Raw genomic sequence first — 24,289 nt, forward strand, 5'->3', positions numbered from 1 at the left:
ACAGAGGGTGCTAAAAGTTACTATTGTAACTTTCAACTTGCTCCAAATTCAGAACACTTCAAAAGATAAGGAGAAGAAAGGGGGGGGGGGGGGGGGGGGATTCACCTTGCAGTTTGCCGTACGCGACTAGGGAACCACTGAAGGTGACGCCCCCGATGTAGGTGCCCAGGTACGCGATAATCTTGGTGAGGTTGGCAGCAGGGTCTGTGGCGAAGTGCGGGTACTCCACCATGTACTCGGCCACGCAGGTGAGCACGGCGGCCAAACCGACCAGACTGTGGAAGGCAGCCACCAGCTGAGGCAGATCTGAAATCTGGATCTTCTTGGCGATGGCTAAACCTGTGAGCAGGGGGAAAAGTAAAAATAAATAAATAAATAAATAATAGATTTTATATAATTCTTTAGCTCTGCTGGGAAAAACAGTCATGACAAGTTCGAGGTGTGTGTTTAAGACTGGCACAGACCTGGAGGTTTAAATTAGCATCTGGAACCATGCAGACCCTGCGTCGGACGGCTTCAACTCCATTCCAGCAGGTTTCCAGGAATAATTAGCAATTTAGATTAAATGTGACTGGCTACAAAGACTCCGCTGCTAAGCAGCGTGTGACTCATGACCTGATGACCATTACCTGAGCTTACAGGCAGCTCACTGACTCACCCGTTTACACACTGACATATACTTATTTGGGTGTTTGGAGACTTCAAAGGAATGTGTGAATTCTGTACATCTGTTTTTAGAGCACTGCACTAAACACACACACAATTTCACTCACCGGTGGTGCCACCCACAGCCATGGCAGCGCTCATCTGACCCAGGAGCTCAGGGGAGGGCTTCAGAACGCCCAGAGTTGCAGCGATGCCACCTGCCACTCCGATCATACCCAGTGCGTTACCCAGGCGCGCTGTGGACTGAGTGGATAGACCAGCCAAAGCACCAACACAGCATAGACCAGAGCCCAGGTACATCATCTGAGCAAAGAGGGGAAAAAAAAGAAAAGATATCAGAGATGATCGCTCATAGTTACAAGCAGCTGGATGGACATCAATTTGCTAATTATGAAATTAATATTAAGAAATGAAAAAGAAATAACACAATTGCACTCAGTACTCAGGTGTATTTTGAAAACCAGAAACTTTACATTCTCAAGTCGCACAAACTACTCATTTTAAAGTTATGAGTACCTATACGAGTAGGTCTGCTAGTTTGACATGTATAACTCAATATCAAACGATTAAATATCTCAATTACCCATCTTAACTAAAACGGCACTTTAAATGTTTCTAATGAAATTCAATATTTTCAGTTATATGAATATGTAGCTTCTTAAAACGTGCCAACGGTGGCAGTTTGTTCGGCTCTTACTGGTATCCGTGTAGTGGTGAGCAGGAACACTCAGACCAGCCATACTGATTTATACAATTATGAACACCTCTTATATTTATGCACAGGAAATAAATACAATTAAAAGTCTTAAAATTGTATACCAAATATGTGTGGCTGCATTTCAGACTTGTTTCAGCCATTTCAGTTTTTCAAAAATAAATAAAAAATAAATAAAAAAGTTGAGACAGATGGTTAGCAAAGTGATGACATGGGTTTCCTCTGGGTTCTCCAGTTTCCTCCCGAAAACATGCCAATAGGTAGATTGGCGAAGAGAAATTGCCCTTAAGACGCGTGTGCGCACGCAGACCTGCGGTGGAGTGGTAGCCCACCCAGCATGTATTCCTGGCTCACGCCTTAGCGTTCCTGGGATCGGCTCTGGATCCACCACGACTTGGACCCGGATAAAGAGCTCACTGAAAGTGACTGAGTGAATGAGACTGGTGCTATTACAATTTCCATGAATGAATGAATGAATGAATGAATGAATACAGCAAATAATAGAGAAAAAAAGCAAAAAATAATGAATTGACAAAAGGTAATAAAAATAAATTAAAATGAATAAAAATTAATGCATAAATAGTTAAAAAAAAAAAAAAAAAAAAAAAAAAGGCCCAAATAAATAAAACCATAGAAAAATGTACACAAAAAACATGTTAACTACACCCTACATAGTTTGTAGCCACAAAGGACTTTCGTCAAAGCAAATGCTTACGCATGTCTTGCTGCTAATCTGACCTGTTCTATGTTGTAGCCGCTGTGCAGAGCTGCTCCATAACCTCCCACGAAGGCGCCAGCCGGGAGCAGGTACAGGTAGTTATACTCCGGGGGGTCCGTGGGCCGCTTGAACATATCCAACATCCGCTGAGTGACCAGGAAACCACCTGCGGTGAGGTACATGCACGCGTGCACAGATACAAACACAAGTCGTCAGAGACTCGATTTCAGTGTAGAGTGTTTGTAAAGCATGCTGTACTTATAAATAAATAAAACAAGGTCACATAAATGAAGCGTGATTCACGCCATGACACACTTATCCTTAACGAGTGACTTTCGCATTAAAGGATTTGTTAAGGATGTGGTGGGTTTAGTCAACTCGGGCAAAGTGGTCTTGTGTTTAAAAAATAAAATAAAAATCTGTGAACTAATTCACTTAGGAAGGCCTTTGCTAATTATATGAAAGCCTTGTTAACAAACCTACCCACATCACAAGAGTCTAGTTCGGACCAAGCAGCGATCATGGCGGTCATTAATGACACACGCACTGGAATAAATTCCAAGCCTTTTTTACTGAAAGTGAATTGGAGAGGGCATTGTTATTTTTTCCCTTTGCGAGCACTTGTAACAATAAAAATTTAGGAGCGGGGGGGCGGGGGAGCAAAAAAATGTTTGCATTTCTTGCTCTGATGGTTTATGGCTTGTGGCTTTGACTGTGGAATGAAACGCTGTGTAAAGTATGAAAGCAGGGGGAAGGAAAGGAGAAGAAAAAAAAAAATATCCACCTTTAAAACTGAAATTAAACACCTGCGTTTAGACAAAATAAATATAGAAATTCAGACACTTTATACGAGCTGGAACATAAACAGGACAGACATCAGACAGTAATAAGCCGTTATGGCAGAGTGTGATAAAGCAGATGGGAAAAAACGGACAATAAAAGTTTCAAGACCTGGGTCTCTGTCCTTACCAGACGACTGCGGCACCAGGGTGGGAAACCATATTGGATTAAGTATTTGCAATATTCTGGCTACCCGCTGATTTTTAAAAGGATTTCGAGAGTGATTTACGACAAGGCCCAGAGCTCTTTGAAGAACGAATATAGCCTGTAACATTTCCCGCATCAGGTGTGAGCTCGGCCCGAATCCTCCCCACACCCTCCCCCTCAGGCAGTGGAAGTGGCAGCTCATCTAATGAACACCAGTTTTTGGGTCAGTCAGAGGTCAGAGCGGCACACTGCAGTAACCGATCAGCCCTGATGCTTCCTGTAAGGCACAGCTAAATCTCCAGTCAAGTTCTAATAGCTTGTTTTACTTAATAATTCTGGATTCTGATTGGTCAGAAGGTGTCGATTCATTTTCTATGAACAGCAGCTCTTACGGGAGGGCAGCTGGGTTTATATACACAGTTGCAATCGAAATTACACAACCCCCATTGCAAACCAGGCTTATTGTCAAAATATACAGGACTTTCAGCTGTTTGCAATGAACCAATCAAACAAAAGCAATTGAAATAGTTCAGCTAACGAAGGTTTCCTGTGGCTTCCCCAAATTCGACTGAAAATGCAACTTATGATGACTTCCAGTTTCAAAATTATTCAACCCCCACGAATAGAATCCCAACTCATCTACGTTGTGTTCATACTCAAGTGCTTGCAAACTTGTCGATCCATCAATTAGTAGTATTTTCCCAATTGTAGTATTTTTTTTTCACCCAAATAATCGTAGTGCCATAAAGCTTAGCGGTGGTGACATTGAATTCATCCAAACGTGGTGCAGCCCGTTTATAGCCTCATTATTTATGTATACATGTATACATATACAACACACACACACATAGCACCTACCTTTTAACTGCCACACATTATATTAGGTTGTGTTCATCTGTAAAGGTTATCTTGATGAATAAAACGTATAAGAATCATAAACTTCAAAGAGGTGGTTTTCTGCAATAATCAAAAGCCAACGGGGGGAAAAAAAAATCCTATTGGCTTTTTGTCGAGCGAACCAGGGTGACGCGAACGTCCGGGTTGGCCTACACATGACCCCTGCAGCACTCTACACGTCCACCACATAAAAACACACCAGTAGATTTTCAACACGTCCCTCGTTGAAACGGTTAAATGGTTTCCACATAGCGGACGTCTTCGCTGTTGATCTGCTCAAACTGTGGGAACGTGTCTGACTGACCGGCCAGCACAATCACTTTCTAATTATTATGACCATCGTTATAATAATATCTGTAAAGTCTTCGATTTGACACTACATTGTAGAACCATTTAATCTTTTGTCAGTCGAGTCTTACAGAATTTTCCAGTGTTCAGCCAAAAGAATACGAGTGGCGTCCCTAATAAATATAGTTAACTGAAGTTGGCAAAACACTCTAATGTTAGCCAAGTCAAACATACACTGAGAAGATCTTATTGCACGTTAATCTTCCTTTTACTGAAACAGAAAGCGTATCTTTCAAGCAGGGAAAATCAAGTCGACGGGAGAGCATCAACTAAAACATCGATAACGTGAGATGGGAGGAAGGGGGCGGGGCTTCCAAGGAGTGTCAGTTAATATGGATTTCAAAACACCTGTGAATCATTCCAGATTCTTATGCCGATTGGCTCATCTGCCATTCTTATTGAGCGGAGGAACAAAAAAAGCTCCCATGTATGATAGTTGGTAGGTCTGAACTAAACCCAGTAGTAGTAATATTATTAATATTATTATTAATAATGACGCTCGCCAAACTTTAATGACTAATAGTGATGCGCTATAATCTACTTCTAATAAGAGGGAAGTTACCAGTTAGAGAGAGGAATGTTTATTAAATTAAAACACCGTCATGGCCCTATTGTTGATGCATCTTGGTTCCTGAATCACGGTCTTCCATCCTCCTCGATCAGCCAGCACGGAAACCCCTCCCACTAAAGGCTTTGCCCAATTTCTCCACCGTTGTCATCGAGGATCAAAAATCGGTAAGGTTGACTGGGTGTTGATAAATTTGGAGTTTTGTAAATAAACATGAAAGCAAGCCCGTCGGTAAACAGAGTCTTGTGTTTCCTAAGCACATGATCAGTAGCATGTGGAGCGTTCTGTTCTCACCAGCGACGTTGACGGAGGAGACGAAGGCAGCAAGGACAGCCAGGGTTTCTGCCGTGTTGGACGGGGCATATCCTCCACCCATCAGCGAGAGCCCACCGACAGCAGTCAGACCTACACACACACAAAAAGGGATCAAAGAGATTGTACAGGAAGGAAACAGGACAGCAGAGAGGGAAAATTACGACCCCTTAAGGGGTCAAATAAAACACGTATCCGATTTGCTACGTTTCATAAGTGAATCTGCATATTACGTTGTTTTTGTTTTTTTCTTAATACATATTACAGTCTGTGACTTAAAAATGAACCATGGTCAAAACAAGTTAACAACATTAAACAACCCAAGTGATCGAGTTGACATGCCTCCTGGGGCTGGACTCTTGATAAGCATCACCTCTCTAATCGTTTTCGAATGCTTCTGTGGTTGGAGGGACTGCTGACTGACCAAAAAAACCCTAAAGTGGCCTTTAGGTGGTCAGAGGGTCTCTTGAGTCAATGAAGTGTGCAATGGTTGTTGAGCATTTCCTCTCACTTTGTAATTCCAGAGGAACAATTGATCGCAGGCCGGCGCACGGAACCCGAACGCACGCTACCTCCATGCTGCAGGAAACGCTGCAGACGAACTGTAAACCTACACAGGCACGCATCCGCGTTCATACACGCACACGCACACAAACACGCCTCTGGACATCTGTAATAAAACCTTTGATGAAAGGAAAACGGATTCAAGGACACACACTGGGGTGTGGGGTGGTTGGGACGATAAAAAATAGATTTGAAACTGTAGCTCGCATGAAGCACTCGACGCCTGGATGAAGTTTCCTTCACAAACATCTACAAGGCATCATTAGTTATGGCAACACGGTGACTCGAGAAGCAGCCAAGAAATGGTCAAGTCATCGAGTGCGGCGTTCCTTTACAGTCGTGTAGCTTCACGTGGCTGCAAGACTCGATCCGACACGTTCTTGTGATGTTCCAAAAGTTCATTTCGGGGGCCCAAGACATAGCGTAATCCTGATTTCACCGGTCTCAGGTAGATTAAAGAGTCTGGACAGAACTCTATTCTGGTTGAATGGAACGCTGCCATTCATCCCACGGCGTGTCGCTCTTACACGTTTCACGGACGAGAAATTCCACACAGGTGTCCTAACGTCTCGTTCGGTCTGATTCAAAAGACGATCGCTTTGGGCTCGGGCCAATTTCCTGCTACGTAGAGAAGAACCACTATAGAGTTCACAATGTGTCAAGAACCCCTCCATAGACATGTGGGGGGACTAACTAACCAACCAAATAAATAAATAAATAAATAAATAAATAAATAAATAAATAAATGTGTTGTGGAAAGGTAGCAAGCGATTTTTTTTTTACAGGAGCTGTGAAGTGGGTCGAGAGAGCTAATTGCTTCAGTGGATGCCCGCGTGGTCTCATTCAGTGGTTTACAGTTCGCAGGCTCTTTAATGTGGGCCACCGAGGACTCATTAAAAGAATGAAACGTTTCCGAGTCCCTCAGCTAGCCAAGAGAAACGAAGCAAAATCTTAACGAAGCGTCCTGGCTGCGGGAGACATCCTCCACCGTGAAATCATGTCTATTCAGGCTTACGCTCGCTCCACTTGTTTGTTTTTCTTTTTTTTCCTTGTAAAACTTACACTTGTGAGTCAGCTTTAAACTGCAGTCAATATATATCCTTAGACCGAATAGAGGGGATCGCTTCTTTAGTGATGGCGCAACATATTTAACCAGGATAATATCCTAGACGACGAGATGCCGTGCATTTCCGGATTATGCCGTACGTGCGTTCCTGGAGTTCCGCCGATGGTGACGGAGAGCTGTAGAGTCGTCACAGGGAAGCGACTGACGCGTCTGAGTGGTAGATAAAACATTATTACGGATGGAGAAGCCCAGGTGGTGTATCAAGTCTCCATTTACACTGAGGTAGTGATATTCCAGCCAATAAATAAATAAATAAATAAATAAATAAACAAACAAACAAACAAACAAACAAACCTAACCAAATGGTAAAAATTCCACCCTCTTCCAAACTAATAAACTATTTACTCTCAACCAAGCAATGTTTGGAAAAGGCAATCATGCACAGGCAGGAAAAATAAATATAATTTAAAAAAAAAAAAAAAAAAAAAAAAAAAAAAACCCCAATGACCCATATTTGCTGTTAACGAGCTGCTACTGTAGACGAAGACCCACCCCTAAGGGTGGGATGTATACTGTACTTTCTAGAGATCATTTAAATGACAGAACCCAATGTTCACCGTTTGTCACTTATGGGTAAACAATAGAAGTTAAATGAGATTCTATCCCAAACTATTGTTTTGTATAATTTTGTAACTAGACCATCATAATGGTGTCTGTAACACTAAGGGACAAGGATAAAAAGCTCTGAAACACCCATTTCGATTTCACCCCTAGGGGTAGAGGTACTTTTACAGTTTATCCACATTAACATAAAAACTTGTTGGATTCATCATTCGGATGCAAACTTTTGCACCCGGTATATATTTTGGCAAATCCTGCAATCAATTTGGACAATTTATAAATTTTTTTAAAAAAAATAATAATTTTTTTAGGTGGGGGTGTACAGTCACACGTATAGCGATTTTTATCACTGGAAGTCACCAAACACAGACTATAAAATTGTTAGTACTGGTTGCCATAGTAACATTAATCAGTGGGTGGCACAACTGGCATTCCATTTTTGACGACCAGTTTTCTTGATGCTAAATGAAACATTCTGCAGGGAGAGCGTTGGGATGTAATTCACCAGTATATATTTGTGTGTATATATGGTCACTGGACACGCCCACACCTGATCGTCAAAGGTCGCTGTCGCTCAAGTCACCAGCTCTCATTTAAAATGAACGGTTTCCAGTCGCTTTGTAGCTGCGAGTCGCTTGTACGTGTGAATATACTTTAAAAAGTTCACATTTGTTTTGTGGATCTTTTGCAAGAAGAAAAAAAAAAAAATAAAAAAAATAAAAAAACAGAACAGTGGGGGGGGTGCTGCAAACCAACAGCCACTCTAATCAATCACTCAAAGGCCCATCAGTAAAGTCACTAATAAAGACGCTCACCAGAAATGGCATTGGTCACAGACATGAGAGGAGAATGGAGGGCGGGCGTGACCCCCCATACAGTATGATATCCCACAATTCCTGCCAGGCCAAAGGTAGTCACTATCTGAGTGAAAGCAGCGTTGGGTGCGCAGAGCCCGAGTCCGAGCAATGTGGTAAGACCTGAAAACCCAAAAACAAACAGAACTTGTATTAATAATTGCATTTTAAACCATTAGCATAATATGTATAATAAATAAATAAATAAATAACCAAGAAAAAAAAACAATTGGTCGAGGAACATCTTTACACCCTTATCCTCATTTACGATGCAAAGATATGAATATGCAAACAATATTAACAAGCAAACTGCTGGTTAACCAGTCCTCCTGCCATGACTAATAGCCAGCCAGCTTATTAACTGCTAGCAAGCGAATACACAGTCATGTGAAAAAAAATAAGTACACCCCATCGAAATTGATGGCTTTTTTTTTTTTTGGACAAGCAAACATTTGATCCTGTTTGAAACAATGCCTATTAATAAAATTGCTATACTTGAACAAAACCACAGAGAAAGATCAATAGATGTGATGATCATCTTTGGAAAAAGTAAGTACACCCTTGGCCTCAGAAGCCGGTATTGCCCACTTTATCAGAAATAACTTCTTACAGGCATTTTGCGTCATTGTCCATTATCCTGTTGAAAGGTCCACTTTCGGTTCAACTTTCGGACAGATGGCCTTACATTATCTTCGAGCACTCTATGATTCAACTATGAATTCTGCATCATATCAATAAATGCAAGCTGTCCAGACCCTGAGGAAGCAAAGCAACCCCAAACCATACATTTCCACCACCATGCTTCACAGTTGGTATGAGGTGTTTCTAATGAAAAGCTGTCTTTGCTCTGCACCAAACATGTCTGTTGTTTGAAATCTGCACTGTTTGTAGATTATTTTCCTTACAGTGGACTGATGTATTTCAAATCATTTGGAGATCTTTTTAAATCTCTTGCCAGACCCACAGGCATCAACAACCTTTTTTCTGAAGGCCTTACAGAACTCCTTAGATCTTGACATGATGACACCACACACCTCAATAACAAAGGGAACACCAGACACTAGATATGAGAGGGGTGTAAATGACACAGGTTCCACCTGCACTCCCTCAGCAGGTTCTAATCACTGGCACCCAAAAAACAAATACATTTCCATGGGGTGTACTTTGTTTGCGCTTTGACTTGAATCGTAAATTTCTCAGTGATTAGTTTAGCGTTTCGATACGTTCCTCTGTTCATTTGCATAATGGTTTGTGACGGTTCAAGTTCAACTCCAAAAACGGTTATAAATTTGAACCAAAACACCACATACCTATAGAGTCAGTCAATATTATTAACAATAGATTAATTATATGGCTTTTTAAAAATGATAATGCTCCAAAGAAGACCAGCTCACGCACCACCCATACTGCGGGATCCTGGTGAGCCACAGCAGGGGGAATCAGGACGTGTGAACGGGCTCCCCTACGGCACTCTGCGAGAGTGGCTTTGAGGGGCTTTAGCGTACCTTCCCTCTTTTATTATTCCCAGTTTCCTGGCGTTTAGGAGGAACAGAGGGGTTAATCAGGACCGTGTGTGCATGTGTGTGTGTGTGTGTGTCTGTCTCTGAGACAGAGAAAGACAAAGAAGCTGGTTAATTAAATGTCAAATTCTAATTCCTGAACCGAGGTCTGTCCCGATAGCGAGCCGATTACATAAAACCATGAAAGAGCAGGAAGATGAATTTGCGTGTTTGTTTATCAGCGGGCTGTTGTGGGTCGCCTGAGTGAGGAAGTGTGTACTTTTATCAGAGGCCAGATACTACCTCTCCTCACACAAGTGCCGCTCGCCTGCCTGCAACCAATAGAATCCATTTGCTTGGATTGTAGGGGTTATCGTGTCCCGAGTGCCAATAAGAAGGAAAAGAAGTCAATCTCTTATGAGATTAGCGAGCAGCACGAACAAGGGACTGGAACAAAAAAACAAAACAAAAAAAAAAAAAAAAAAAAAAGACCGAAAAAGAAAGAAAATGAGAAATTATTTGAAAGATTATTTTCTTCCCCCCCCCCCCCCAGGAAAGTCTACAGTTATGTTTTTAAAAAAAAAAAAAAAAAAAAAAAAAAAAAAAGCCCCACACACCTTCATAACTCCAGGACCACCCCGGCAACTAGCTAAACGAAAAAGGAGAATGAAAGAAGGATGAAGGAAGAAGCCAATCCGCTCTTGTGCTTTACCTCCAGTGTAGGCGCTGGCTGTGGTGAGCGTGCTTGTAAAGGGCGACACAGCAGCAGCCTTCTCTTTCTGCAGCTCCTGTATGGATTTGGGTTTGGGAGGTGCTGCCACCGGGATGTTATTGGGCTGCGGTGCGGGAAAAAGTACTTTTCCATTCTGCAGACAGACAGACAGAAAAAAACGGACAGTGTTTAAAAGAAGAACTGCAATTCTATTAACCTCAACTGAACCGATCTTACATTTATATGAACCTAACAAATCTACACACCTATGAGTGCTTTCACATCTATCGATAAATTTGCTGAATCTGAATCAGAGAATAATCGATTCTTCCGGTTCATTAATGATTTGGTTTGACATCGGTTGAATCAGAGTTGAATCGCTTTCTCGCTGGTCGAGTTCACTTGGATACGGACCGAGACCGCCTCGCGCGGACCAGAGAGCGACCGGCGTGAACGCACCGGGGTTCCGTTGAAACGGACGGAACGCTGCATGTGTGAACGCAATCTAAACGACTGGAAGCGTGCGGGTACCTGCATGACGACTGAACCCCGGATGACGTGGTCCATTGTTCCGTAGTCGAAGACGTCCTTCACCTCGAAGTGGAAGTGCTCCTTGTCTGGGCTGATTGCACGGATGAGCTTGGTGATGTTGTTGGAATACAAGGTGCTGGATTGAGTTGGAAGGCGACTCGGAAGATCTGTGAAGCCAACGTGGGTCACTCCCTGCAAGATAAACAAACAAAAAAATTAATAAAATAAAATAAATAAATAAAAAAAAAAAAAAAAAAAAAAAAAATCACAAAACGTAGATTTCCAACCAACTACATACATTTCGTCTGGCTTGGGGAGAAATTTTATTTAATTTATTTAATTAAATCAAGCCATATTAGTTTACCAGGAATTTTTATTCTGAATTTTTTCCCCCCCCCGGACAATTCTCATACTGCCTCTGAAATGGCTTCGGCGCCACCTCCTGGTCCGGACTAGTTCATTTTTATCCCAATAAATTCCAATTTAATTGAACGACTCCAGACATCACGATAGATGGAATCTATAAGCAATTCCTGATACGGACATCAATTTTCCCAAGCCTACTCGGGGCACGTGGCGGTGTACAAGTCAAGCTGTTTATAACCCAGAATATATGGAATTACGTAGACCTACTTTGTGAACTGTGAGCTGTCCAGGGACCGTGGTCTCGATGTTGCCCCCTGCCTCAGCAGCCAGATCCACCACCACCGAGCCGTCCTTCATGGTCTCCACCATCTCCTTTGTGATCAGCACGGGAGCCCTACGACCTAAACAAAAACGCGTTACAAATACAAATTAGTATGGATGACAATTGTATGAAAAAACGCACGTGCTTGAAATGATGGTTGATTATAAAACAAAACTATTACATTTAAGGTTGGCTGTAAGTATGAAAACACCAAAGCCTGTGAAGTGCCTTTCAGGCCAGTTTTACACCTAATGCATATTCGTTATTGTATTTATGGTAAGTTGTGAATGCATAGCAGTTACAGGACAGTTAAGAGAGGAAGGCACAAACTAACATTGTTCTAGCTTACCACATTAAGCATCGCAATGACACCACAACGGTGTCAGAACTGCAGGACCAAAACACTAAAGAACACTGCCCGACTACACCAAGCAGTTAAATGGGAAAATCTAAAAATGCAGCCAAAAATTACATACATTCAAGTTACATAAAATAAACCTTTCAGCTGTATACAGTCTACACTAACTGAAGGTAGACAAATATACAAAAACCCCACAAGTTTCCTTTATAAAAAAAAAATAAAATAAAAAAAAAAGATTGTACTGTATGAAGAGCATAAATCTGTGTGGATTTCATGGATTTCATGAATCAGGCCTTCTCCTGACAGAACGAGGCCTGAGACAATCAGGAAGAAAGCTGCAAAATAAATAAATAAATAAATAAATAAATAAATAAATAAATAAAAATCTTCCGACACTTTAAAGAGCCTAATCAAAAACATTAAACAAGCATCTTTAATTTTGATATTAGGGCAAGTTCCCAACAGTTTCAAGATGTTGGGAATTCATTTGTGCTCCAGATGAATGATCTTCCTCCCAGCCATGTGGTTTAAAGACGCAGGAGGGGTGGGTTTACCCCCACACCATTTTACACTGATTAGAGCCATGATGAACGGTCAGGATGAGCCTGTGCCGGTCCGGGTGTATGCCGCGTTCGTTCTTTCTTCGCTCGTTTCAAAACGAAACGAGAAGTACATGCAAAAGGAGGATGCTGGCTTTAAAAATATTTTTTATATATATATATATATATATATATATATATATATATATATATATATATATATATATATATATATATATATATATATATATATATATATATATATATATATATATATATATATATATATATATATATTCTTTCTCCCCTGCTTTCATCATTTTAGGGCTAAAATGAATGATCTTGAATAACTGGTAAGTCTGTCTTTAACATAAATAAATAAATAAAAACATTTTCCAGATGCTGCAATTTAAGAATTTATTAACAATTTATAACGAATTAACAATTTATGTTAAATCACTCCACATTTACTCCTGCATATCCTATTCGTATAATATCTTCTATGGAAAGAGAACAAGGTTCCAGAGGACATGTTAACCTGCGATTTCTAGACTTTGTGGTGAAACGCAGAAACAAAATGTAAGACATGATGCACGGACTAATCCCTCACCTCCTGATCAGGTTTCTGGTCTACACAGATCGGTTTGGGTTTAAACTTCTTTCCCGTGTCTATTCTCAAATTGGCAAGCAGTTTCCTACACTCCCCCACAATGCCGTTCGACTACCTGCGGACAGTGGTGCGGTGGGAAGTAGCACGCTCTTCATCTGGACCTAATGAGAGCGATGCGCCGTTGTTCGAGTCACTTACCGTAATTTCCGGACTAGAAGCCGCTACTTTTGTCACACGCTTTGAACACTGCGGCTTAAACGATGACGCGGCTAATTTATGGATTTTTACGGGCTAACGAGCTTCACGCCGCCGAAACATTTATCCTCGTCACATCGGACCAATGAAATTACCGAACAGGTCACAGTGGACCAATGAAACTGTTCGAATTAAAATCAAACGCACTCAGTCATTTTGCGCTTCGTGCACACCCCCTCATCATGGAAAACACACGAAGAAATGCATATGATGCAGCTTTCAAGTTAAAGGCGATCGATCTGGCTGTCGAAGAAGGAAATAGCATGCGAAGAGCAACTTTTGCTCAGGTTTGCCAGTGGATCCTAACAGCGTGGAGCAGTGTCAAAAAATCTACTATCACCAACGGGTTTCGAAAGGCTGGACTGCTGCATGATGAAGAGGATAGCACAAGCTCAAGGCTGAATTCGCCTCGAGATGTAAGTGACATTGAGAGCGACAACGAAAGAGCGACTGAGGAAGTGTGTGACGAAGTACCGGTCATTCTGACGCTGTTCAATTCCGACACTGAAGAAGACGACTTTAGTGGTTTTAGTGCGCAGGAGGAAGATGAAGATAGCGATCAATGACTTTTCCTGGTAGGCAACTGTATTTTTTTGTTTGTTTTTTTTAAACCAGCCGTGTTACAGGCACTGTTCGGAAAAAAACGGTACGTATTTAATTAAAAGTTAAAAATAAATCTTTGTGTAACAGCTTTGTGTAAATATCTCACGTTACAACGCGGACACCTGCGGCTTATAGACAAGTGCGGCCTATATATGTACAAAAAAAAAATTATTTTTAAAGTTAGTCGGTGCGGCTTATATTCAGGTGCGCTCAATAGTCCGAAAATTACGGTAGTCATTCATACAGCTGTAATGCATCGTGGGCCTTTCGAGTCCAGCATTTGTCGTCTCCACTACGTCTACACTGGATTTCTCATTAAGATGACGTTGAACGTCGCTGGAAACCGGTGTGTGTGTGTGTGGGGGGGGGGGGGGGGGCTCTTGCGCTTTTGTTTTCAGGAGTTAAAAGAAACCTGAGCGTCATCACTCGTGATTGAGATAGTTAAACTCCCCCGACTCATAGTAAACACCACTGTAACTGCACTAGTAATAAAAATACTCCTGGATGACCTCAGCTCAAGCGTTAACTTCTGACAGGGAGAAGAAAAAACAACAACAAACTAGCATAATTAGCATATTTCAACATAAACAAATCTTTTCAGTGTTACAGTATGGAAGTCTATAAGAAACTATTAGTAACAATTTCTTTGTCATGACAGCTTTTTTTTTATCGAAAAATTAATTATTAATAATATGAATCGGTCGACCTATAGGTTTTGACGATTAATCAGCACCGATAACTGCTGGATCTCTCGGTTATCTGCAAAAATCCACACCAGTAGTTTTTCCCGGTTGAGTCCGTAGCCAGTGTGGCTGAGGAGAAGGGTCCGCTGTCGTTATACAGCACGAGAGCGGCCTCTAGAGGCAACATAAAAACTATCACGGACTAATTTTGCTGTGTTATTTGAAGTGGTTTTTGATTCATTTTGGAGGTCTCGATTGTTTTTTGTTATTTGGAGCGTTACTTTTTGGTTCAGCTTGCATATACATCTCATTTACTTTAATATTTATTAATAGTTAATAAATATACAAATAATGAATATATATTTCTTTTTTAAAATGAAAAGTACATAGTACATTTTCATGGTATAGACAGTACTGTTTATTTTTGTAATAAAGTTCGGCGATAATTTAATTGAGTGTTATGTTATGTGTGTTATGGGTCATTATCAATTTTAAAAACTATCGGTCGATTAATTGGTGATCAGCAGGAACCGCCCGACTTAGTCATCGGTATAATCCACCATCGGTCGAACTCTAATCCATAATGTCCCAATTACACTGACTGCATTCACTAGTTTCAGACTTTTAAACGTTTTGTATCTCAACCACAAGGAAAGAGTCAGATTTCAGTTCAGGCATTCAAACGAGGGGAAACAAAAACAAACAAAAATTACAGTGAAGATTTTCTCAGGTCACCACACAATCTTATTATACAAGCACCAAATTAAATCAAAACAGGCTACTAGTACATCTGAGGCCCCATCTGCCCATGTCTCAAAATGTAGACAAGCTTTCCTTTAAAAACATTCATCCACAAAGAGCATGTTGGAAAATATCTCTGTCCAACATTCATGCAAGTATGCCAGTCAGTTACAGCATGATAGTACAACTGTATACTATCGAGCGGCTCAGGGTCGTGGTTGGCCAAAAGCTCGAAAATGAAAACGGACAAACGAACAGCGACGATGAGGCTGAACTACTGCTTAAGGTTACACACTTCAATACAAAAAGGGTTTGCTGTTTGCAGCCCTGGAGCAGTGGATCCAGCAGCAATCCGGAGCACATCATATTCTGTCCCACCACAACACCGGGGTGTAACAAGGAAATGAAGCAAAGTTAAACCGCTAGAATGTTATCGAACACGAAATTGGTAGAGCATAAAGTAAAACCTGTTCAGCAGCATGGTCTACATTTATAACGCATGCAAAACTGCAACAGAGGTTGAGAAAGAAAGAGAGAAAAAAAAAAGAAAAAAGAAAAATAGAGAGAAGCTGTGCCACCTCAACTCATCACCACCACTTTCTAATAAGGGGAAAGGTTGCATTTTCTTGTGTTTTTAAGTGACGTGCAACGTCGGTCATTTGTGGCAGCTAATTAGAACTGTGTACTAATTAGAAATGAGTACCAAGACGTACAAAAATAAGCCTGGAATCGTGCGATGACCAGTATGCCCTGTGGCTTTACGAAACAGGTGTGTGCGTGTGTGTGCGCTTACCCGGGATAAGAGCGGTGCTGATAAGGATGTCGACTTCCAAACACTGCTTGGCGAACAGCTTCAACTCTGCTTCGATGAACTCCTTGGACATCTCTTTAGCGTAGCCACCCTGGCCTTCTCCAGACTCCTTCACGTCCACCTCCAGCGGCTCGGCTCCCAGAGACTTAAACTGCTCCAAGGCTGCAGCTCTGCAGGAGTGAGAGTGTGTGTAGGTAAAAGGTCAAACATCACATCACAAGAACCCCCAACAACTACTGCGTTCAATTTGTCAAACAATTTGTTAGCAAAGGCTGTGTGGCAGGAGCATTTAAAATTTTTCATTTTAAGACACATGAACAGGAGAAACGACAGGCCAAGCTTCTACATTAACAGGAGAGCACTGCCATCTAGTGGCAAAATACAGGAAGTGCAGCAGATGGAGGAGATATGTTCAACACAGGGGTTTAAAATCTGATGCACTGAATTTCTAAAGCAAATCCAAGAACAGATTTGTGGGCTTTTGTCTCTACATATACATAAACAAACTTTACAAATTGTGGCACTGGGGGGGGGGATGAGAAAAAAAAAAACCCACACAGGTGCCTACTTCTGATCTGCGAAGCCACTGCTGCTGACAGATTTAAAGCTCAACAAAAGATGAGCTTGTAGTCTACTTAAAGACTGCAGCTAATTAAGCCTTGGCTGTGATCCCGTATCATTCGTTCTGATCGCACATGACAAGCAAACATCACAGTGCTTTGCTAAACCAAAAGTGATGCCCATCATACAACATCCATCCAGCAGCTGCAATGGTTTAGTACCTTGTGTCAAAGCCCCTGACGATGGCGCCCATGGACCGGGCAGTTCCTGCTGCAGCAAGTCCGGCCACGCCCCCTCCAATGATGAGCACCTGACAGTCAAAACAACAGGAGGTGAAATCACACTAAGCAAGAATGAGCATAGATACCAAATGCAAAGGATGTCTTACCTTAGCGGGCGGGACTTTTCCTGCGGCGGTGATCTGACCGGTGAAGAAGCGGCCAAAGTGGTTCGCCGCCAGGACCACGGCTTTATACCTGCCGAAATAAACAGAAGCCCATTAATCACACTGAAAATGTAAAATAATCCATGGAGAATGAAAAAAAGATTTTGCCATATACCACAGCGCTGTTGCATTCTCGATTCTGATTGGCCAGAAGGCATTGATTCATTTTCTATAACAGCAGATCTGACAGTAGTGCAGCTGTAAAATCTCATGTTTATATTAAATGTGCTGATTTTAATGTGTTGTCATTTTTTTTTTTTTTTTTTTTTTTTATTTATTTATTTTAGTACAATATTTGACAAGGTCCCCTGAAATGAACCCCATAGAAAACCTTTGGGGTGAACTGAAGGAGACTCCACCAACGTTGAGCTCAAATTTGAAGGATCTGGAGAGATTCTGTATGGAGGAACGGTCTCACATCTCTTGCCATGTATTCTCCAACCTCATCAGGTATTACAGGAGAAGACTCAGCTGTTATCTTAGCAAAGGGAGGTAGCATAAAGTATTGACTAAAAAGGGTGCCAATAATTGTTGCACACTTATTTAACAAAGATTTTTTTTTTTTTGATAAACCTGTGTTTTGTTTGCAATTGTTTGATATCCATGAGAATTTTTTTTTTTAAGCAAAAAGTTCAAAAAGTGTTAAACAGACATTTTTCACATCCTTCTTTGCTCATGATTACCAACGGTGCCAATATTAGTGGAAGGCACTGTACATCTCTGCATCTTCATCCTCATTGAAAATGCCACTTCCACATTAGCCAAGGCATGCAGGCTAGTCTAGTGTAAAGGTTCTACAGATAAAGTTCCCAGATCCAGAATTATCCTCTGATCGCAGAGCCGTTCTTGGTCCAAAACTGCAGAGCCGTGGACTTGAGAGTTAAAGCAGCCGCTTGATTTATGGGAGAACGATTTAGGACAGCTAAAAGGAAAGTAGACATGAAGTAACGTCTCCAAGGCCCATGACATCATTCGAAGCGTACCACGTAGTGAAAGGAGACCCAAAGAAGGCTGTGAGGAACTTACCCAGCTATGTTGGCCATGGAGCTGAGGGCATCGTAGCCCTGAGCGATGGTGACGCGTGGCACCTGGTCCATGGCCAGAACTGTAGCCTTGCGCTTGGCCAAACGATCCAACAGCTCTGGGTTCTGAGCCGGGTAGATAAAGCTCACCAGAGTGGCGCCTTCCTTCATCAGTTCCGTCTCATGTACACCCAGGGCTGGGTTCAGCATCGGGGCACGAACCTGTGACAGGAAAATACAGGGGTAGGGGGACGCAACCAAAGATAATGCTTAAAATGAAATGCCAAACTAATGCTACGAAATCAGCTTAGCTTGAGCGGCATCACAAGTTCGGAGTCTCAACAAAGGGCTGTCAATCAAGCACGCTCATTAGAATAAACACCTGCGCCGGTTATGGATTCTAGCCATTTTTCGCCCCCTTACCCCACAGCTAGAGTAAAAACCACGCACCTTAAGCACAATGTCAGAGGACAGCGCGTCTTTCACTCCCTTGACGGTAGCTCCAGCGCTGGCGTACAGATCGTCGGGGAACTTGGCGGACTCTCCGGCACCAGACTCGACCACCACGTTGAAGCCCTGCTTGACGAGGGCGTCCACCCCCGCAGGCGACAGCGCCACCCGGAGCTCATTCTCAAAGATCTCCTTAGGAACGCCGACCGTCAGCTGTTTGTAAGGAATCCCTGTGGAAAGACAAAACGAAAGAGGCCTCCTTTTGTGACTATGCTGCAAAACTGTGGAACTCGATACCACTTTGGGAAATGGCCACAAGGTGCTGTGAACCGCACACACAAAAGGTATCGAAATGGTTAGGCACAAGAGCGTTTCAGTTCTCCGAGCACCGAGACAGACCAGGAGAAGCTAGTATTAGCGCCTTCAGCAGAAATAACTTCTTTTAGGTGTTTTGCATTAATTATCCACCTGGAATTTTTGACCACTCTGCAATATTCTTTCAGTTGCAAGATGTTCCAGGGTTTTCTGGCATGTAGTTTCAAATCCTCCCCCCCAAAAACAAATAAATGGGATTCAAATCCGGGCTTTGACTAGGCCACTCCATAACCCTCCATTTCTTCTTTTAGAGATATTCCTTGGTGGATTTGCTAGTGTGTTTAGGATCATTACCCTGTTGCCCTCATAGATAACAGCGTCAGAAACCACGTCACCGAGGACACAAATGCGAATATAACGCAAACGTACCGCAAGGTTACGTAGGAGCCACGTGCTACATCTTTCCGATACCCATTACGCCTAACTGCTTGTTTCGTGCCCTAACCCTCAAAACGAGGCTTCGTTTGTTTGTTTTGGAAGCAGGGTTTATTTCTATGTACGTGTTTGCCTATTGTCTTCGAACAATGAGTAGAAACTAAGAGCACCACACTGTTGCTATCACCGGCGTCTCAGTCTGAGCATGTACTCGCTAACTCATCTTGAGCTCAGATACAACCCTGGCTTCAAACTCAACTGATCTGTCGCCAGAAATAACCACCCTCAGCTGTCATTACCATTCCTGCCAGCCAGAAATAGCATGTCTCTGGCACACAGGAGCAGCCCGTGTGCACAGGACTGTTCATTCATTCTGAGCCAGGAAGCACGTCATTGCATGCAGGTAACAACGGTAGAACAAGGACGGAGGCGGGGACAGAGTGACACGGGACACGATGACCTTCACAAGGAATTATGGCTGGTTGTAACTTGGATTAGAAGACACTCGGGAAACAAAATGTAGTGTGCAAACAAAATAAAAAAAAATAAAAGTCAGTGCCAAAGTCACAGGGATTACACTACCTGAAGTTTCTCCTTTAAACAGAAGTCATTATATACATTTAGTAAACACAGTTTGAGCAACAAACTGCGAGTCTAAATTATCTCATATTACACTTATTAGAGAAGCAGTGAGACTTGGTGAAGAACTGAGTTTTTACCTAGGCCTGCAGAGCGTGCGAGAGCCTGGTGGGTCCTGAAGAAGCGCACACATGGCACTTTCGCGGTCCGGACCGAGGCCAGTCCAGTGAAGAGAGGACTGGAACAGCTGCTGGCAACCACACGCAGTACACTCGCCATCGGAGACACGAGGAGGAGCTGGGCAGCCGGTTCAACGCTCCTCCTGCACACAGCGCACACACACAGAGTGAACTCAGCCCCACTGACCTATCCCAGCATGCCCTGCAACCTGCAGTCCCACCAACCCCAGCTCAGCCGGTTCTCCATGAGGTCACACATTCATAGAAAGTACACGAACACGTGTCTGCATTCCCATATGCCCTTGCACAAGCGATAGTGAAGGTCTCCTGCCAAGTTAAAAGGCTCGTAAGGCAGCAGATAAAACAGCAAAAAAGACAAAAAGTTGGCTTACGAGTGCAATCATGGCGGAACAAGGACACACACTCGGAAACGTCAAGATATCAGTGTCCGGTGATAAGAGCCAGTTTTATAGACTCCGTCAGTTCAGGGTTCTGTGAGTTGCCCTTGTGAGTTGTGAAAGCTTTATCCCCCCCTCCCCCCCTCCGCATGACCGGTTTTCCTTCTACTTCCACTTCGAAGTCATTCATTTTTCACAGAATTACACAAACAAAACAGGACACACAAACGAGAGCGCTTTATTTCCCTTTTCCTTAAAAAGCCCATGACATCCAATAGGTCTCAGGGTTACTGTCATGATTAAAAAGTTATATCATGAATTGTTAAAATAAAAACAACATAAAGAATAAAAACTAGCCTGGAAGGTTTCAAAAGTAAGTCTTTTTTAAATAAATAAAGTAACAAGTCAAGACATACCAGTAAAGCACATTATACAGTAAAGGAGTGATCGGAAACTGTTAATAACTTACAGAACTTCCCATGAAAATAACTGATGCGGTTTTAAAACATTCATAACAGTTAAAAGACATGAACACAGCAGTGAATACAGATAACTATCTACTCTAAAACTGTGTTACCTTGAGAGTTCAACGTCCCTGAAAGACCAAATTAAAACTAACCTGCTCAAAAGGCCTAGCAAACATGTCTGTTTAGCTCAGGTGCAAACATAAAATCTGTCTGGGGTGAAACTGGTTAAATTTTACATTAGTTCCGCACTTATTATTATTATAAATAGCGGAAATAATAATAACAGTCGAGCTCGCATAACCGCCGAGCGCATGTTTTTTTGACCTTGACAAAACCAAAACAATTGCATTAAATACATAAATAGCATCACGTACAGGGATTTGTAAGCGTTTAAATCACGTTTAGCTCGGAGTGTGCTGCTTAGGCTAATATAATATTATAATTGAGGTGTGTTTTGATTGTGTTGTGCAGAGGCGGGCGCCATAAATACACCGACAGTTACACACGACCGCCTATTGAGCTGCACACTAGCTTGCTAAGCTGCTAACACGAAAGCAGAGATTCAATGATTAATTCGCGGTGCCAGACTAATACATCTTTCATAAAACAACTTCGTTCGACTCGGTGAAAATTCAGAGTGTCCTTCCAACCCAGGTGTAAAATAAAACCAGCAGTGTTTGGTTAAAGGACGCCGGTATGAGGGACTAACCTTTACTGCGGCACAAGGAGCGGTGAAGCCAAACCTGCTAGGCGGAAGTTAAACGAAGGTGGGGGCAGTTTAGCCTCCGTGCTCGCGTTTTATTGGCTAATCCTCTTCCACGTCACCGATAAACACCACCTTTACAAGGTTTAGGTTTAAAAAGAGCGGGATTCAATCACTCGTTCATTTTCATTCATTCGTCTTCGTGGCGTTTTAAAGCAGAGGTGTGAGAATTTTGTCTGACAAAATGAGCTTCGTTTAGACTGAACCCAGGGTTTAGGGAGGGGAGTTGGGGTTGTCATGTGAACCGCAGCAAAGTTTGGTTGCAGTCAAGAAAGAAAGAAAAAACTGGTCATGTACCAATTAGGGATGGGCGATATGAGCTTAAAACCATATCACGATATTTTCTGGTATTTATTGCGATAACGATATCAGTGACGATATAAATATAGTACCATTCACCACTGATTTTGGCTACAAGTGGCCACTGCATGCAGTCTTGAGAGCCTCAGAAACACAAACACTGATCTAAACGTAAAAGTGATTTTCTGTAACCAAACCAGTTCCAGATTTTAGAGGTAGCTCCTCGTTTAGCGATGTACTCCTCCTCAGCTTCACATCCGCCTTCCGCCGTACTCGTTTTCGCTCTGCACGTGAGCTGGGAACGGTCGCTCACAGAAATACGTCATCGACTAGGCTTTATCGTTATTATCACGGGAAGACTAATTCTTATTGTGGGGTGCATGGGCGTAACCATGCATTCTTTGGGGTGGTCGTGTCCCCCAGAATGTTGAGGAAATACCAATCTGTGCCACCCCCACCCCCCCATATACAGTACAAAATATTTTCTATATGTCCCCTTTAATGAACCCTGCCAACGGATCTGTCTTTTCTTCATCTATTCTATTTATTTATGTCTATTCCTTTTCAATATATTTCCGTTTGTTAAGGAAAATAGGTGTGTGCCCCCCTCCACTTGGTTGTGCCCATAAGTTCGTTGATATATTTTAGCAGCTCAGTCTGTAAGAAATGGAGGCAGCAGCCAAGCATAGAAAAGTTCAGCAGAACATACAAGCTTTTTTTTTCAGACATTAAGTAACTAGATACCTAAATAGTAGGTAACCGTAGCTTAGTATAGAAGGCATCATAACCTGGCTTGGTTTGTTCTTAAGCACGTCAATTAACTTTTGACATTTGCACACCCACGGTGTAGGCTAGGCTAACGTCAGTTCCAGTTTTTGACCATTAACGTTACACTCACTTGCACATCCTCTTGCCGAGTTCGCTGTGAACCCTCACGTTGTGACAGACTGTTATAAATGCGAGTGAAAGTGAGGAAAGTTGCACAGCATTTCGTATAGTTTACCACTATATATTGTTGTACACTTTGTACACTTATTACATAGCAAGCTAAACAGCATGATGACATTAACATAATAAATGACACCAGTTACACAAACAGAATATTCAGTTGATCAAATTAAAATGATCGTCTAAGTCAGTCTTTGCTCTTCTGGGAAAATAATGGTACCCGGTGACGATACAGGCAGCACAGCATTGCTTGGAAGCATCCGTGGGGAGATTGTATTTACAACATATATAGTGTTGAATTTAGTTGCATAGGTAGCCATCCCTTCTGGGTTTGTTTAAAAAGTCGTGATTGCATGTTTAAATGTTAGCGTGTGTGGTTTGACTGCACACATCTTAGCTCGCCTCTACTTGGTGTGGTTGGTTTCATGGTAGGTTATGGAGCAGAGAATACATCCGCTCACAGGATGTCCACAGTACCCTACAATTTCCCCTGTGGGAGCTTCTATCACTCAGAAATCACATGAATTCAAATGGTAACTGTAATCCTAAAACTATGTTCTAAATATGAGAATTTTCAGTATCAAACTTTGGATGTTTGTGGGGGGGTTGGACCCCCGCAATGTCCATACCATGGTCACGCCCTTGGTGGGGAGAATTTCTACCGGTACATCACACATGATAAGATATCGCCCGTCGCTAATACCAATACTCAGTTATACCGCGATATAACAATACACAATGTTGGTATCATGTAGTATGCATTTCAATTTCAAACAAAACAAAACAAAAATACAAAACATGGTGGTTAGCACGTTTCGCCTCACACCTCCAGGGTTGGGGGTTCGATCCCAGTGCGGCTCTATGTGTACGGAGTTTGCATGTTCTCCCCGTGCTGCGGGGGTTTCATCTGGGAACTCCGGATTCCGCAGCCAGTCCAAAGACATCCGTTGTAGACTGACTGGCATGTCAAAAGTGTCCGTAGTGTATGAATGGGTGTATGTATGTGTGTGTGATTGTGCCCTGCAATGGATTGGCATCCCACCTTATGCCCGATGCTCCCTGGGATAGGCTCCAGGTT

At 42.3% G+C, this 24,289-nt stretch overlaps 1 protein-coding gene across 2 annotated transcripts in view; it reads right to left on the reverse strand.

Moving 5' to 3' along the window:
* Positions 1-21,976, reverse strand: part of nnt (nicotinamide nucleotide transhydrogenase) — a 40,045-nt gene extending 18,069 nt beyond the window's left edge. The window contains exons 1-15 of one of the 2 annotated variants that reach the window (XM_017493132.3): positions 21,910-21,976; positions 20,297-20,478; positions 18,828-19,057; positions 18,382-18,599; positions 17,299-17,386; positions 17,132-17,220; positions 16,332-16,519; positions 11,692-11,825; positions 11,059-11,250; positions 10,528-10,681; positions 8,278-8,439; positions 5,194-5,304; positions 2,120-2,265; positions 774-969; positions 106-339 (exon numbers count right to left, since the gene is read on the reverse strand). In XM_017493132.3, the coding sequence (XP_017348621.1) occupies positions 106-339; positions 774-969; positions 2,120-2,265; positions 5,194-5,304; positions 8,278-8,439; positions 10,528-10,681; positions 11,059-11,250; positions 11,692-11,825; positions 16,332-16,519; positions 17,132-17,220; positions 17,299-17,386; positions 18,382-18,599; positions 18,828-19,057; positions 20,297-20,435 (2,281 nt within the window). In that variant the 5' untranslated portion in view covers positions 20,436-20,478; positions 21,910-21,976. Of the gene's footprint in view, positions 1-105; positions 340-773; positions 970-2,119; positions 2,266-5,193; positions 5,305-8,277; positions 8,440-10,527; positions 10,682-11,058; positions 11,251-11,691; positions 11,826-16,331; positions 16,520-17,131; positions 17,221-17,298; positions 17,387-18,381; positions 18,600-18,827; positions 19,058-20,296; positions 20,479-20,727; positions 20,854-21,909 lie in introns of those variants that run through there. The other variant, XM_017493133.3, reaches the window with a different exon arrangement.
* Positions 21,977-24,289: the final 2,313 nt, after the last annotated feature.

The sequence above is a fragment of the Ictalurus punctatus genome, chromosome 18, assembly GCF_001660625.3.
Source record: "Ictalurus punctatus breed USDA103 chromosome 18, Coco_2.0, whole genome shotgun sequence".
Lineage (NCBI taxonomy): Eukaryota > Metazoa > Chordata > Actinopteri > Siluriformes > Ictaluridae > Ictalurus > Ictalurus punctatus.